We start from the raw sequence: 18,000 nt of genomic DNA, 5'->3' as shown, positions 1-18,000 counted from the left end.
TCTTTTTTTCTTTCTTTCTTTCTTTCTTTCTTTCTTTCTTTCTTTCTTTGGGTCTCAGTATACCTTGTTCAAGGATTTCGAAGTAGCAGAAGAGGATACCACTTTCCCACCAACCACCTCTTCCACGATGGTCACCACTTTAGTAGTGGTGCTGGAAGAAGCAGAGCCGCTGGAAGCTGAAAAGACAAGATTTAATAACAAGATATTAATCATTTCGTAATACAAAAACATTTCATACAGCAAACCCCTTCAATAAAGTTCAATTCTCTACCTTCAAACTCTGAAGAAACTGCAACATCTTTACAATACAATTTAAAATAAAAACCATACCAATGCCTACAGCCTCTTAGACAAGCTATGTAGAACATATTACACTTCGATAAAATCTCTTGTGTATCATTATCTGTTCCGTATTTAATTGCACCTGACCAGCGTATTGTATGTTTTCATTTAATTCCTTGCTAACTGTAGTCTGCTTTGTCTAACACAAGAGGTGGCTGTACCTTTTCTTTCCAAAGCATCATTACAGCCTTTTTAGCAGCGAGTAACATGCTTACGACTCATAGGTTTGAATTCTATTTCAGTTGAGGTTTTTCTGTAAAAACTAACAAACCCAATGTGGGGGATTCAGTTAAAGAAACACCTAAAACGGTAGATATATGTTTGAATATATTTTTCCAATATATGCTTCATTTTTTGCAGGTTCAGATTGGGATATTTTTAACAGAGGATGATGGACGTTTTACTAAAACTACATAAAGACTTTCGTTTCTTTTGTGTATGTTGAGCGGCCTCTGGGTGAGCAACGATTGCAATTTTGCAATACTGACAAAACTGGAACTTCAAAGAACTAAATCATAAGCATTAGCTAAATAGTATCTTTAAACTGCTGTTATGGTCACCAAATTGCATCATAGAATTTCTTTTTGTTTTTGTTTTTTACCACACAGGATGATCGTTTTACACAAAAACAGCATGGCTCCCAGGTTATAAACAAACAGAGATTGTACATTGCAGTGCCGTTCATCATTTGTCTTCTATTGGCTTGTGCAATGCATACGGTTTCCTTGAGGCTATACATTCAACAGGAAGTAAAATGTTATGTTGTTCGTATTGGACAAGAAAACTTACCTTTAACCAAAGTAGAGGTCTGGACAGAGGATCTGAAAGCACAAAAAAGGACATTATTAGTGTCTATGGAAACCTGGAAATAATAAAGTTTAATGTTCTGTAATTGGATAATTGGGGACGGATGAGATTTTAGTGGCTTGGGCCATCTTAGCAACTCCAGAACATCCCTTTTTCAGAATTTGTGTTTGTGATGAGTCAAAGGGTTTTCGGTCTGTGATTCAGCCTCCCGACAGTAGATGGCATCAAACCAACTCGGGACTTCCCTTACCAAGATCTCGTGACCATGGCAAAAGTCATCTTTTGAGGGGCGGCACCTTGGTGAGGGGCGGAAGTACGAGTATGTAACTTCCAGCCACTGGAGTCAAGTGAAGGAGAAGGACACGTGTCGGTTGGGGATTGGTGTTCCACTGACTACAGAGGCGGGACATTACATACTAAAGGGAACGTACTACTGTGTTCGGGGTTGGTCCGAAAGTAAAGTAGGAGGAGTAACGGGTGGAGGGAGAGTCTGGTTTTGTGCAGCGGGATTTTTGAAACACTAACATTTCTTTTGTCTTTTTTTTGTTTATGTATGGTCACCACGAAGACAAATTAAAGACGAGTCATCACAGTTTGTTTTGGATTCCACCCCTGCACTCCTTCCCTCACACCATTTTGTTTTTCGTTTGTTATTTAATCCTTTTGTTGTGTATAGAAAATAAAAATAAATTATTTTATTTCTGTACACATAAATTACTGTCTGGACATTCCATTTAATACACTCTCGCCTCACAGTGTTTAATTTAGACTGCCTTATTATTTGTTCTCCTCATCGCAGCCGAGCCCTACCCAGCACAGGAGAACTGAAGGGTCAGCGGGTGTCCCCTGATCCCAGGACCGAGCCAGCTTCCTCTTCTACACCCAGGAACTCGAGAGCGGATGTCAGCGAGCTACCGACCTCTGGAGGACAAAGGCCAGCCCTGCAGGTGTCTGCTCTGAGCTCACTGAGCGCCTGGTTGGTAGGGTTCACTGTAGAGAGATGAGGATAAACAGTCCCTGCTGGTTTTGCCTCCCGAACCCACAGGATCGCCAGAGTCACACAACCAGGAAGCGAACCCGCACTCCCCTGACTGTACGAATTAACCTTGCACACCTTGTGGCTGTGCTTTTACCACTTGAACCACCCAAGGACTCCGTTCTAGAACATCTTTGAAATCTTTTATATACATTTTCGTAGATATCAGGGAAAATACTAACTAATAGATTTTGTTGACACAGCAAGGCAGAAGGAACGTAACAGGAAACCGTTCTCACCTGCCATCCTCTCCGTCCAGCAGGCGCCTGTACTCAGCAATCTCCAACTCCAGACGGGTCTTGATGTCCAGAAGGAGCCGGTACTCCTCTGCGCTGTGCTCCGTGTCGGCCCTCAGCTGTGTCAGCTGGGCTTCCAGACTGGTAACGACACCCTGCAGGTGGATGAGCTGGGCAGAGTAGCGAGAGTTGGTCTCTGCGAGGTTGGCTTCCAGGCTCTGCTTCTGTAAGGGGGAAAAGAGACGTCTTTTAGAAACTTCTGGCACCAAAGCAAGCAAGCACAGGTGGGCTGAAGGGATTTTTGTCAATCTTCTTATGCGCCTAGCACTTACCATGGTGTGGAGCGACTGCAGCTCGATCTGCAAGCCCTGAAAGGTACGATTCAGGTCTTTGATCTCCGTCTTACTGCCTTTTAGGGATTCGGTGTGTTCGGTCACCTGTTGCTGCACAGCCTCAACCTGTGGGGGGGGGGGGGGATAAATTTCAAATAATATATAAACGCCCTCCAGTACTTTAAGGCAAAACAACACAGAAAGGCAGATATGCTGGATCTGTTTAAAGACCACAGCCTATATCTTCTCCCATAAGAGTGATTATATTGTAAAGCGTGGTTAAGCACCAAAACGCTGACCAAGTATACAGAAGTAAATCCGGAACTTTTGTAGACTATTTGTGTTACCTTGCCCTGGTACCAGGCCTCAACATCTTTGCGGTTCTTGGTGGCCAGGCTTTCGTACTGTTCTCTGATTTCAGCAATAATCTTGGCCAGATCCACTCCTGGGGCAGCGTCCACCTCCACTTGAACCTGCCCACTCATCTGGGAATGGCAGGTGACCAGTTCCTAGAACAGGACGAGACAAAGTTAACTGAGTGAGACGGTGCAGACAGAGAAAGCCTGCAATTATCAATGTCTGTTTTGACCTATTTCTTCGACCTGATGGGGTCAAAAGAGCCATGTTTTCTTGGCTGAATTCTAATCCTGCTTCAAAGTAATTCTGAAATCAATTTCACAAGGTTCCAGTTGATGGGATAAATTATTCTTCACGTCTCTAACTATGCCGTGCAAATAAGGACATCAGAGTAAAATACCCCAATGGTGCAAACATCTGGTTTCCATAAGGAAGAGCTAGTAATACACCTTACCCCAGAGCCTAGACTACACACTCAACTGCCTCCATAAATTGGGTCACTGAATGTATGGCCTGTTAAATGAGGGCTCTGTACATGAGTAGGAACCTGTCTCTCACCTCCTCATGGTTCTTCTTGAGGTAGATAAGCTCCTCCTTCAGACCCTCAAGCTGCATCTCCAGGTCAGACCTAGACAGAGTCAACTCGTCCAGGAGCTTCTTCAGTCCGACGATGTCAGCCTCGACTGACATCCTCATTGTCAACTCATTCTCATACCTGCAAATAAGTATATCTATTGAATATCGGGTGTCATTAAAATTATGGCATTAATTATATTGCCGCGATTGCTCACCCACCATTTTCTACAACCATGAATCTGTTGGATCACAATGGGATAACAGGACTACAGTTTGATACACATGAAGTAGACATTATGCTCATGTACATTTCAGTAGTTTTCTATTGTGAAACTCACTTGACTTTGAAGTCATCAGCTGCCAGCTTGGCATTATCAATGTGAAGAATGATCCCAGCATTGACATGAAGTGCAGTCGCAATCTATATAGAAAAAAGTAGCAATTGAGACATAGCATTAAGTTTAGTTCACATTATTATTCATCAGTTTTGACTGGATATCAGATATAGACAGGGATTAATTTGTAAACATAAAAAGTACCCGATCTTATGATTAAGGAATAAGGATAGCATTTATGTTTCTAGACTTAATATAGTAGCCTTGAATTAGTGTAGTTCCCATAAGTGCTTCAAGTTCTCATCTGTTTTGTGTATCTGGGTTTTGTGCCAGTCAGTAGCTGCATGCCCACCTTTGCCTAGCCTACCATACTGATCATGATTTGAAAACAGTTCCTACCTTGGCACGGAGATCGTCAATGGTGGTGTTGTAGGCGCTATAGTCATTGGTGACAACGGAGCGATTCTGGCTCCACTCGCGGATCTGCCTCTCCAGGGTGGCATTGGAGGCCTCCAGTGTACGCACCTTCTCCAGGTAGATGGCCAGGCGGTCATTGAGGTTTACCATGGTCTGCTTGCTGTCAGCCTGAAAGCCACCCTGGATGGCATCTTCAAGTTGGAAGCACCCAGCGCTGGAGTAGGACCTAAAGCCAGAAGAGCTGGAGATACGGGAGTATGCAGCACCGGAACCTCCGTACATGCTCATGGCTTTCTGACCAATGCTCATGCCACCCCCGCTTTGGGAGAACGAAGATGAGCCGTAAGCCCCAGAGCCTGAGGAGATCCGGGCAGGTCCCCTGCTGGAGTAGCTGTGGCTGGAGAAGGAGGTCATGGTTTCTGCTGAGCAAGGAAGAAGCGATGGAGACAATGAAGGAGATTCAGGAACCGCTGTTCTACAGTTTCTGGAGTCTCAAGTCTGGATGCACATCAGCCCCACTCTACCCCACTTATATATTGAGTCTTGTGGGGGTAGAGTCTCAGGCAGTCAGTTCTCATTGGCTGAGATTGAGGTGCACTTCTTAAATATTGTTTGTTTATAAAAGAATGTGCTTGCAGCTATATGCAATTCCAGAAGAACTCTGATATGTGTAGATTTTCTTGTTAAACTTGATTCTGAATGAGTGGCATTTATTTGTTTTTTCAAAAAAACCACTGTAGTTGGTATTGCATGATAGTTGAAGGGAAGGGTGCTTTAGAAAGAGAAGTTCAATTTCCACGCAGATGCTGCAAGATGTTTTTTTTTTAGTGAAATATACAGAAATTATAAAAATGATATACAGGAGTGTGACAGGTTAAATAAGAGCCGTAGATGACAGACAAAGAGAAGCAGAGGTGATGCTTTTAGTGTAAAATACAGGCTATCTAATGGCTATTTAAATAGCCGTCCTCACGCTCTTAGTATGATCTGTTTTAAGCAGCTAGCTAATTTCAGTACATATAATATGTATAATGTGTGGCTAATTAGTAATAAGTAGCCATATTGTGTTATACCTATTGCAGACTTTTATATTTAGTTGATTAATAATAATAATAATAATAATAATAATAATAATAATAATAATAATAATAATAATAATAATAATAATAATACACACGGTGCACTGAGGAATAAGCACGTATGCCTGTGTTAATCACTTATATACAATGCTCTTGATTACCCTAGACCTTGTTTTTATATTATATTTTGTTTTCACTGCAGATGCCAAAAACTAAAAGTGGTTGTTTAAGTTATTTTGACCACATTTATTTAGAGTTTGTCGGCTACATGAAGTGGCTGAAAATCAGGAATTTTTAAAGATTTTGAGCAAAATGTCGGGACACCGGGACCTTTGATGGAAAACCAGGACCTTTCCCGGCTAAACCAGGACATCCGGTCACCCTAACAATAAAAGGGATCGGTAACGCTTTACGTTTCGTGTCATAAATTAATATTAAATAGATATGCAATTGCATATTAAATTAATGTTAAATTAATAGGTAATAGATATGCAATTGCATATTAAATTAATGTTAAATTAATATTAACTAGATATGCAATTGATATTAAATTTATGTTCAATCATGCCTTGTTACTTTCCATTAAGATTTAAGTCAGATTAACTGTATTTTCAATTAAAAGCATGTAAACAATGTGAAATGATTACATATTTTCAAGGGTAACAAAATGTAATATAAATGAACTTGATATGCAACTACATCTTCAATCGACATTTGGTTAACATTTAGCAAGTACCCAGCTATTGCATATTTATTAAATATTCATTTAATATGCAATTGCATATCTATTTAATATTAATTTATTCCACGCAATATAAAGCGTTACCAAGGTATCCCCTCTACTTCTTTTTGTCGATTGAGTAGTGTGCAAACCCCATTGCTTCTGTAGTTTGGTTGTGCATATGAAATCAATCCACTTTAACTGCAAATCTTGGAAAGCTGTCAAAATTGGCAAATTAGTGCTTGTCTAATGTAATGGATGACTTCAATAAGACAAGTAATTAAAAATAGCAAGAGAAAAGGAACACAGAGCCACAGATGGCAACATGCAGGAGACTTTTTAGAAGCTGTTTAAGATGCCTAATTAAAGCACAAAGCGGTCTCACACTTTCACACACGACTGCCTATTGTTTCTATATCACTGATTACTGACCGGAAAATGAAATTCTCACACTTTTACGTAGATAGGTATAGAAAAGTATATTATGCTCTTGTAGTTCTAATAAATGTGCACACTGCTGTGTATTTTATATTGGAGCAACATAATTCAGAAGTGCTGAATGACAGTTGTAAAGGAAAGATAAAAATCAAATGAAGTGACAGTTTGCAGTAAACACCCTTTAATAATAAGTAGCTGCCAGGATGAGTCAGTCTGCTCAAGGCCATTTCAAAAGTTTCGGTTATCTATCAATCTTTCAGAAGAGTCACTGTCATGGAGGTACTTGAGCAGCTGCACTCTCTGCAAAAAGATTGGTTTTAGTAAAACTGGTATAGCCACATGCAATAACTTTCATACATTTTAAAGCTTATAAATATACCATAAACAGAATGGCTGTGCTGTTTAACAGGTGACTGCCTTTGTACTGCATTGTCCTTAGTTATTTAATTAGCTGAGTAGCATAAATGCTGTTCATTTTCTTGTTATTTATAAATGGTATTTAAATTAGTCGTTGCAATGGGGAGCAAAACTCTTGTGGGCAACTAGAAAACGAGCTGTGGTCCATCAGACACAGCTATGAATGCTAGTGGACTGCTAGGCTCTCCCCTCCTCATGGTCCTTCTTGAGGTGGAGCTGTTCATCCTTCACCCCCTTGATCTGCATCTCCAGATCACTTTTGGCCACACTCATGTCACCCAGAAGCTTCTTCAACCCTGCCATGTCAATCTCAATAGAGCGCCTCATTGAAACCTCATCGCCATACCTGTGAAAATAAATATGGAATACTAGGTGGCAGGTATAATGCTGTAAACCCAATGAGGGGATCTGATGGAAAAATAGAAAAACAAGAGCAAAACAATTTATAATATGTGTTGCACTCCCTTGTCACACAAAGACACTTTGTGGCTTGGAACCTGGTTTCAGGAGACTGGGTTTCAGGCCACTGCGTGGCACACCAAGGGAGACTTGGGGTTTGATACAGCCGCCTCAGACTAGGTCTGCCGGTCTCCTGGAACCTGGTGTCAAGCCACTGTTTCTGAAAAGGTGGCTTCATGTTCCTTCAGCTTTATGGTTAGATAGTTGATCAGTTGATGCTGATTTGTACATGTCCTGTACTTTACTTTATAAAGACCCTTCACAGAACTCACTGTTGTCTGGATGTGTAAGTCGGATAGCAGTATAACAAGGGCGTGTAACTTGTATTGTCTTGCTTAGCCTAGTTTTTTAATGTTATTAGCAATTGTTATACAGGCAGGTGTGTCAAACTCAGGTCCTGGAGGGCCACCGAGTCTTCTGGCTTTCGTTCAACTCCAAGCTCTCACTTACTTAATTTGTCTAATTACTGAATACATTTTACAAATTGAACACTTCTCTCCAGACCTCAAAATGTGTCATAAGTGCTGTAGCTTGAATCAAGTGCATTTTCTTAAAGAAAAAATCATCAACTGTAAAAGACCTTAAAAAAATAGTTTGAACTACCAATTGAAGAAATCAGTGGAAATCAGGAGGGGCTGTGAAGTGACTAGCATTAAGCCAATACATTGTAAATCATCACATCATAAATCACAACCTTCACTTTCTTAAACAACCACACCTGATGTTTTGAATTCTGAAGGGAGTGATCCTTACGTTTCTTAAGCAACATGATTAGTTACATCTAGTTTTAGAAAAAAACATACTTGATTCTAAATCCTCAGCTAGAAGATTTGCATTGTCAAACCAAAGTCCGGTCTCTTCATTGACTTTGGATGCAGCTAAGATCTGTATAACACAGACACAAATAAGTTAAAACCCTGAAGTGCTTCGGTAACATGCCTTTGTCAAGGGAAAGTGTGTTTGAAAACAAGCACTGGAGGTACTTATAGGCCTTTGATGCCATGGTAACTAAACTCACCTATTTCAATTTAAATGTTAATGATGTAACAATCTACTTTTCCATTCTATTTAAACCTTCTGACATCATGATATTGAGATATTGAGCCATCATCTTCCTTTATTCTTCTGTGTCATACATTATCTCGTTTTATTTCTTCTAGAACTAGAAATTGTACGTCATATATGTTATATTTATTTTTTATGTTGAACTATCAGTTAATTTACTTTTTTTATTTCTTATGTGTCATAGGAGATGAGATTATTATTATTATTATTATTATTATTATTATTATTATTATTATTATTATTAGTAGTAGTACACAAAGTAAAAAGTAAACCATGTGATCAGCCCAACCACATTTCTTAAAATTAAAATAACTGAAATCTAGACACCTAATTAAATCAAAGCTGGATATTTTCAATTAAATTATCTTGATGTCAATTGCACACCCAGTGATCCACTATATTGCATTGTGAGAGCCAGGAAGTACACATTTATGTATACATCTCCAGTCTTGGTGCAACAGCAGTGTTTAATTCACAGTTTTATTTTACAGTTGAAATAGGACTACAGTGTCATAAGGAGGGACCATGTGACCTTCCTTGGAGTGCAAATCTTCGATGGCGGTGTCGTCACGGGAGATGACGCCGTGGTTCTCTCCCCACTCTCCGATCTGCTTCTCCAGCTTGCTGTTTGCGCTCTCCAGGCTGCACACCTTGTTCAGGTAAGTGGCCGGGCGCTCGCTGAGGTCCTCTTGCCATTGTTGCACAGGAAGTAGCGTCTGTCCTCCAGGTTGAGGGCAGAAGGCGCTGCAATCAAAGAGCCAGAGGAGACGTTCAGGTAAGTGGCCGGGCGCTCGCTGAGGTCCCCTTGCCGTTGTTGCACAGGAAGTAACGTCTGTCCTCCAGGTTGAGGGCGGAAGGCGCTGCAATCACAGAGCCAGAGGAGGCGTGGTTGCCCCTCTTTCCGGCTCCTCCATACATGCTCTGAGCTCTCGCACTGTCCATGGCACCCATCCTGCTGTGGGAGGAGATTCTGGATAGTTCCCTCCTGGAGTAGCTGCTGCTGTGGCTGGAGGAGGTGGTCATGGTTTGGGCTGAGCAGGACAAGAAGCAAGGACCGTTGAACTGGCGCTCAGGAATGCACACTGATGCCCCTCTACTCCACATTTATGGAGCCTAGTGGGTGCAGCTGCTTGAACCATGCTCATTGGCTGACCTTTCAGTGGACAACTGCCACCTCTACAGAACATCTGCTGTGGGCAAAGCCAGCAGCTACATGACCTTGGAGAAGGCTTTGTAATATCTACTGAAGCATGTTTCTTGTTAGATCGGCTGAGATTCATTACCTGGTTCTACAGCCCATAGTAAAAGAGTTGTTTTTAATGCACTGCAGCTACAGTTCCCGTCAGTGGTTGTAACTCTGGTTGCAGGACAAACCCTGCCCAGATTGACATCTCGTAAAACTGCTTGATGGTTCAGGTGGGTTAGAAATGCCCCTCTGTACTGAAATCTGGCTCAGGCCAGAAGTGAAAGTTGTTGGTTCAATATTGTAATATAAATTGTTTGATAATTCCCTGATGGTGAAAACAGAATGTCTTTAAATAGGTGAGTATATATATATATATATATATAAAAAAAAAAAATCTACAATTTAGCATTTACTGTTTTGCAGGTAAGCATTTCAATATTTAGGAACATTTCTACAGGAAATGAGCAATTTTACATGTGACAATGCTATTATTTTCTGCTTTAATAAATATCATGTTTTAATAGTGAAATATCTTGAAATACTGTGAAATAAGCCTTTTTTGCAGTGAGAAAAATGCAGTCCTATCAATGAGTGTCCAATGTGAAGGATGCAGGGGGTGGATTTTGAATCTCCATTTGCAGAATTGAAAATCTAGGCAGGATAAGCAGGCTGGGAATATATTGTATGGTTGGTAAATTTATTGTCTAAATCACCATTATATACACACACAGATAACATTTTACTGCTGTGTATAGACAAGATTGCAGAATGCAACCAGCTGCATCTGGATTCTCACAATGGAATGAAGTGTGATTGAGGTTTCTGGAACTGGTTCCACAGTTTCATGGAAATGGGGTATATGATTGACGGTTTTATTGCCCATTCTCACCAAACCGGAGTACGAAAGGTCAAGGGAATGTATCTCCTTCTGTACACTTTCAATAGATGCTTTGTTAATTCCTCACTGACAGATTGTCCAAAAAATATGCAGAGGGTTTTCCAATTTTTCAAATTCCTTTGAGAAGAATTCAAAACCTTCTTAAGTATCACTTCACACATATCCACTACCTCGTAAATTATGATAAAATACAGCATAAGCCACTTTGCATGGTAATTCTTTACGCACTGGTTTATTTTCAGTCCTGGAAGATCTACCCAAAGTATTTGACGATGAAAGTGCTTACAACTTCAAACAGGAGTGCTTCAGGCACAGCTTCGACAGCATGTTGCAGAATTCACAACAGGTCGATTTCTAGTGTTCTTTTTTCTATTATTAAAGATTTATTGGCTTAATAAAAATAAAGATACAGCCAAAGGCCTACAGGTTTAAAGAGAATTATTACCTGTTGTTTCGCCTCCCCATGAGTGTGTGGTCTAAGGTTGCATTGCAACTGGGGAAAGGCATGTACTATCCCAGTTTCCTGCTCCACACAAAATAGCAATGGGTGCTCAAGGGCAACTTTAAATTCTGAGGTTTTTTTTTTTTTAGAAGTAAGCTAGCGCCTTCTGGTGCTCTTGCCACTTTGGAAACAAGAAACCTTTAGTTTTGCAGGCGCTTATATTAATATTGAAACTTTAGATCTAGCCTACATTGCTGGTGTCTATGAAAGGTAATTAGAAGACAGTCAAAGCAGCTTACAGAGCATTCAAGAAAGGCTTCATAAAGAAAGTTTGATTAATTGCAATAGGAACTTCTCAGAGTGACAGCAACGCGGTTATGAAAGAATCAAACACCTTACCATTGCACAGGCTTTACTGCACAATTGCATGCTTTATGTCCACACAGTTAGTCTTTTCAGAAGCAATTTTGCCCCCCCCCCCACACTTTTCCTCTGTTCAGTATCTTTGGTCTTTTTTATCGATTACACAGTGTAACTATTTTTTTTTTTTTTGTTCCTGGGTAGTAAGTGTTATTTCCTAATTGCTTATGCCTCAAAAGTATAGAAAATGACTATTATTCCCCACAAACTTTGCTTTTGTGACCAGGACGGTGATATTTCAAAATATCACTATTTCCAATGGGAAAACGGGCAAATGTGTGTCTTTTCGTTCACATAAAGTCAGAAAAAACCAACATATGAATCCAAATTAACATGTATTTATACTAAAGTAATACAAAAATGACTACAACAGATTTAGAAGTGAGTAGTTTTTCGAGATTTACGATTATACTGTAAATACACACACTAGGTCACAAAGTGTAGCTTCACTAAACTATACAAGTGTAGCTTCCTTAAGAACTAAAAATCGAATTTACAGAATGCACCATAGCAAATGCTGTGGGTCCCATCAGTCAGTCATCATACACTTTCTACAAAGAGCATACGGGTGGTCATAATGGTTCAAAATATGGGGTTTAAGAAATTTCACAAACTGAGTACCTAAAAATCAAAGTTCTAGATATCAGATTATTATTCTTATTTATTAATTTTTTTACAATGCAGTAATTCATAAAAATAGCATGTGATAAATTGGATTGCAGTTCCGTGAACTACAACTTGAGGGCGCTGCAGGATCATCTCTGTACATGGTATGATTTAGGTAGGATTTTTCAATCAGGTGATCAGGTGAACCAAGGCACTATTAAGTATAAAATACTGAAGAAACAGTGGTGGCGCTGGGCTCTCCCTGGTGAGGTGGGCTGTAGGTAAAAATGTGTGTGAGCGTGTATAGCGTCAATGTTTCTATATCTCTGGCAAAAACTAGAATGGTGGAATCTGATGCAGATTAAGTGCCTGTTAATGATAATAATAATTATCAGACGCCTTTATCCAACACAATTTAAAAGTGTTGCAGTGCAGTATTAAGTGCTGTTGTAACAGGCCAAGGCGAGGCGCAAACCGACGACCCCACACACCTCAAGCGAGCATCTAACCACAGTGCAGAAGAGCCGGACTCGTTACACAACAGTGCAGAAGAGCCGGACTCGTTACACAACAGTGCAGAAGAGCCGGACTCGTTACACAACAGTGCAGAAGAACCAGACTCGTTACACAACAATGCAGAAGAGCCGGACTCGTTACACAACAATGCAGAAGAACCAGACTCGTTACACAACAATGCAGAAGAGCCGGACTCGTTACACAACAATGCAGAAGAGCCGGACTCGTTACACAACAGTGCAGAAGAGCCGGACTCGTTACACAACAATGCAGAAGAGCCGGACTCGTTACACAACAGTGCAGAAGAGCCGGACTCGTTACACAACAATGCAGAAGAGCCGGACTCGTTACACAACAGTGCAGAAGAGCCGGACTCGTTACACAACAATGCAGAAGAACCGGACTCGTTACACAACAATGCAGAAGAACCGGACTCGTTACACAACAATGCAGAAGAACAGGACTTGTTACACAACAATGCAGAAGAGCCGGACTCGTTACACAACAATGCAGAAGAACAGGACTCGTTACACAACAATGCAGAAGAGCCGGACTCGTTACACAACAGTGCAGAAGAGCCGGACTCGTTACACAACAATGCAGAAGAGCCGGACTCGTTACACAACAATGCAGAAGAGCCGGACTCGTTACACAACAATGCAGAAGAGCCGGACTCGTTACACAACAATGCAGAAGAGCCGGACTCGTTACACAACAATGCAGAAGAGCCGGACTCGTTACACAACAATGCAGAAGAGCCGGACTCGTTACACAACAGTGCAGAAGAGCCGGACTCGTTACACAACAATGCAGAAGAGCCGGACTCGTTACACAACAATGCAGAAGAACCGGACTCGTTACACAACAGTGCAGAAGAGCCGGACTCGTTACACAACAATGCAGAAGAGCCGGACTCGTTACACAACAATGCAGAAGAGCCGGACTCGTTACACAACAATGCAGAAGAGCCGGACTCGTTACACAACAATGCAGAAGAGCCGGACTCGTTACACAACAATGCAGAAGAGCCGGACTCGTTACACAACAATGCAGAAAAACAGGACTAGTTACACAACAATGCAGAAAAACAGGACTAGTTACACAACAATGCAGAAGAGCCGGACTCGTTACACAACAATGCAGAAGAGCCGGACTCGTTACACAACAGTGCAGAAGAGCCGGACTCGTTACACAACAATGCAGAAGAGCCGGACTCGTTACACAACAGTGCAGAAGAGCCGGACTCGTTACACAACAGTGCAGAAGAGCCGGACTCGTTACACAACAATGCAGAAGAGCCGGACTCGTTACACAACAGTGCAGAAGAGCCGGACTCGTTACACAACAGTGCAGAAGAGCCGGACTCGTTACACAACAGTGCAGAAGAGCCGGACTCGTTACACAACAATGCAGAAGAGCCGGACTCGTTACACAACAATGCAGAAGAGCCGGACTCGTTACACAACAGTGCAGAAGAGCCGGACTCGTTACACAACAATGCAGAAGAGCCGGACTCGTTACACAACAATGCAGAAGAACCGGACTCGTTACACAACAATGCAGAAGAACCGGACTCGTTACACAACAGTGCAGAAGAACCGGACTCGTTACACAACAGTGCACAAGAGCCGGACTCGTTACACAACAGTGCAGAAGAGCCGGACTCGTTACACAACAATGCAGAAGAACCGGACTCGTTACACAACAATGCAGAAGAACCGGACTCGTTACACAACAATGCAGAAGAACCGGACTCGTTACACAACAATGCAGAAGAGCCGGACTCGTTACACAACAATGCAGAAGAGCCGGACTCGTTACACAACAATGCAGAAGAGCCGGACTCGTTACACAACAATGCAGAAGAACCGGACTCGTTACACAACAATGCAGAAGAACAGGACTCGTTACACAACAATGCAGAAGAGCCGGACTCGTTACACAACAATGCAGAAGAGCCGGACTCGTTACACAACAATGCAGAAGAGCCGGACTCGTTACACAACAGTGCAGAAGAGCCAGACTCGTTACACAACAATGCAGAAGAGCCGGACTCGTTACACAACAGTGCAGAAGAGCCGGACTCGTTACACAACAGTGCAGAAGAGCCGGACTCGTTACACAACAATGCAGAAGAGCCGGACTCGTTACACAACAATGCAGAAGAGCCGGACTCGTTACACAACAATGCAGAAGAGCCGGACTCGTTACACAACAATGCAGAAGAGCCGGACTCGTTACACAACAATGCAGAAGAACCGGACTCGTTACACAACAGTGCAGAAGAGCCGGACTCGTTACACAACAATGCAGAAGAGCCGGACTCGTTACACAACAATGCAGAAGAGCCGGACTCGTTACACAACAATGCAGAAGAACAGGACTTGTTACACAACAATGCAGAAGAGCCGGACTCGTTACACAACAATGCAGAAGAGCCGGACTCGTTACACAACAATGCAGAAGAGCCGGACTCGTTACACAACAATGCAGAAGAGCCGGACTCGTTACACAACAATGCAGAAGAACAGGACTCGTTACACAACAATGCAGAAGAACCGGACTCGTTACACAACAATGCAGAAGAGCCGGACTCGTTACACAACAATGCAGAAGAGCCGGACTCGTTACACAACAATGCAGAAGAACAGGACTCGTTACACAACAATGCAGAAGAGCCGGACTCGTTACACAACAATGCAGAAGAGCCGGACTCGTTACACAACAATGCAGAAGAGCCGGACTCGTTACACAACAATGCAGAAGAGCCGGACTCGTTACACAACAATGCAGAAGAGCCGGACTCGTTACACAACAATGCAGAAGAGCCGGACTCGTTACACAACAGTGCAGAAGAGCCGGACTCGTTACACAACAATGCAGAAGAGCCGGACTCGTTACACAACAATGCAGAAGAACAGGACTCGTTACACAACAATGCAGAAGAGCCGGACTCGTTACACAACAATGCTTGTTACACTGTAATAAGATAAGCAGTCATGAAGTGGACAAACAACTGATATTTATAGGGTATATTTCAATGTTTAAGCAAGGGGTAGAAATAATTAGAAACTTTACATAATACTGATTGTTAACAACTAAAGGTTAAACTAAATATAACATTTGGTAAGGTAGGAGTAGACAATTCCAGTCCTGGAGGGCCGGTATCCCTCCTGGCTTTTGTTCTGACTTTGCCCTAAATTACTTAATTGGATCAATTATTACCAATTATTGGTCTTTAAGTAATTTAGAGCACAGTTGGAACAAAAGCCAGGAGGGACACCAGCCCTCCAGGACTGGAACTGCCCACCCCTGGGCTAAGGTAAACTTTGGGATGGCTTCAGTAAGAGTTGCTCAATGTATTCTTTATAACTAGTATGAACTTTTTAACGTACTGAAATGGAATCAACACAAGAGTTTGTGATTGAGCATTTCCTGGAGGGAATGTTTAGTGGTAACGCAGCAAGATAGCGAGTAGTTTGTGTCGGTACTCACACAGCAAGTGCCCAGTCTGCCAGTTTATGTTGAATACCTGTAAACATTGGGATGGCTTCATGCCAACCCAAGCCCTTGTGTAGAAACATAATACGATGCTAAGGGTGGCATTTACATTTATCAGTGTTACCACTAACTAGAATAATACCTCAGCAATTGTTTAACTCCAGTCCCAGAAAATAAATAAATAAATAAAATAAAGCACAAAACACTCTCCACAGGCTATAACAAAAGGGTGTTGCCCAGTTCAAACCTCAGTTAAAACAAAGACAACCTTTGAAACAAGGCTTTTAAACTGTGGGAAACTGCCTCGTAAAAGTAGGAAATTGATTATGCATTTAAAGGATTATATAGTCACATTCACAGCCCTAGATGACTCCCCTGCTTTCTCCTCCCAGTGATTCACCACGTTTCACTGCACGGGCTTTAACTGTGCAAGTATTGCTTTTTATTTCTTTTATAAATATTTGTATTACATTTTTAAATAACATGCATGCAATCTTATAATAGAAACATATTCTCAAATATATAACTTTAATAACTTTAATGCATGTATATATCTGGACCCCAAAACACATCAGTGATCATTATTACATAACAGGTTATAACTGGAGTGACACCATTAATAACTATATTGTATTATATATATATATATATATATATATATATATATATATATATATATATATATATATATATATATATATATATATATATATATATATATATATAGATATATATATATAGATATATAGATACATCTCTGCATGCTGGTTTGGGGTCACGCTTGGTCTATTGTGAGAAAAGGTCACATTTCAGAACGTTTCTATTCACATGTAACAGTGGGTTGGCTGGCTACCCACATACAAAATAATCTATAGAATACTGTAGAATACTATAGTAATTATTGTCACGGTTACCAGGCACCCCAAGAAACCTGGGATTGACCCAGTTTTCAGCTTTCATTGTTTGTCCCGGTCAGAAACAATACAATTGTTAAATCGTCCTTGTTTTGCTATTTTGCATTCACAAAACTACAGCATTGTGCTCAGCAAGTTAACAGCACTGTCATTTATTATACAAAAATAAAATGAAGAAACTTATGGATTACTTGTTTAATAATGGGGATTGTGTGTTTAATAATTCATGACCATGGCTAGTTTTTTAGTTTTTTTCTGGTTATTTTGGAAGTGCCACCACTGAATTAGTATTTTAACTCCTATTGCTATTTCTATAAAGGGTTTTTTAACTGCTTCAGAGTTGCTACAGCTTCATTCTGGAACTCTAGTACCTGATTCAGGATCTTGCAGGGAAAGGCACAGCTTGATGCCTTTCTGAAAGGGATGACTCAATATCTGACAGAGATACAATCTGGACCATTCTGTACATGACAAAAGAACAATTAAGAGTGATACACTTTGCTCAGCATTCCTTGGCATCTTTGTAATGGGAACTGTTTCTCTGGTCTTCAGCCAGATGCAGTTTTGATGACAACACCCAACAAATAACCTAAAGTAACAGGTGCTGACAGCTGTATTAATAACACAGACTAAACAGTGATCTGAAACACACACGGGTAGACAGTATGAGAAGCTGCATTATTGTTTTAGAGTATCTCAGCTTATATTAGACATTCTAAACTATTACCCAACATTTCAAAAATAGTTTGGAAGCATTGACATACTTCAGAAACAATGGAAACCAAAATATTTTAGCTGACATTTTTGGTAACAGATCATAGACAAAGAAAAGGACGTTGAACCCTATAAGAGTGCGTGTAAAGTATGCAAATACATTTGCAAAGATAAAAGTGAAATCGC

The 18,000-nt window shown here is 41.0% G+C and overlaps 1 protein-coding gene across 1 annotated transcript; it reads right to left on the bottom strand.

The window, feature by feature from the left end:
• LOC121324577 (keratin, type I cytoskeletal 13-like) lies at positions 1 to 4,959 on the bottom strand. Its single transcript, XM_041266631.1, has 8 exons — positions 4,421 to 4,959; positions 4,025 to 4,107; positions 3,669 to 3,825; positions 3,101 to 3,262; positions 2,754 to 2,879; positions 2,425 to 2,645; positions 1,132 to 1,163; positions 1 to 176 (listed from the first exon to the last, which is right to left on the bottom strand). Exons 1-8 carry the CDS (start codon positions 4,850 to 4,852, stop codon positions 55 to 57), a joined length of 1,335 nt encoding a protein of 444 aa, XP_041122565.1. The 5' UTR covers positions 4,853 to 4,959; the 3' UTR covers positions 1 to 54.
• Between the last annotated feature and the right edge of the window lie 13,041 nt (positions 4,960 to 18,000).

This window comes from Polyodon spathula, chromosome 12, assembly GCF_017654505.1.
Source record: "Polyodon spathula isolate WHYD16114869_AA chromosome 12, ASM1765450v1, whole genome shotgun sequence".
Lineage (NCBI taxonomy): Eukaryota > Metazoa > Chordata > Actinopteri > Acipenseriformes > Polyodontidae > Polyodon > Polyodon spathula.
This window is presented reverse-complemented; position numbering and strand designations above follow the sequence as displayed.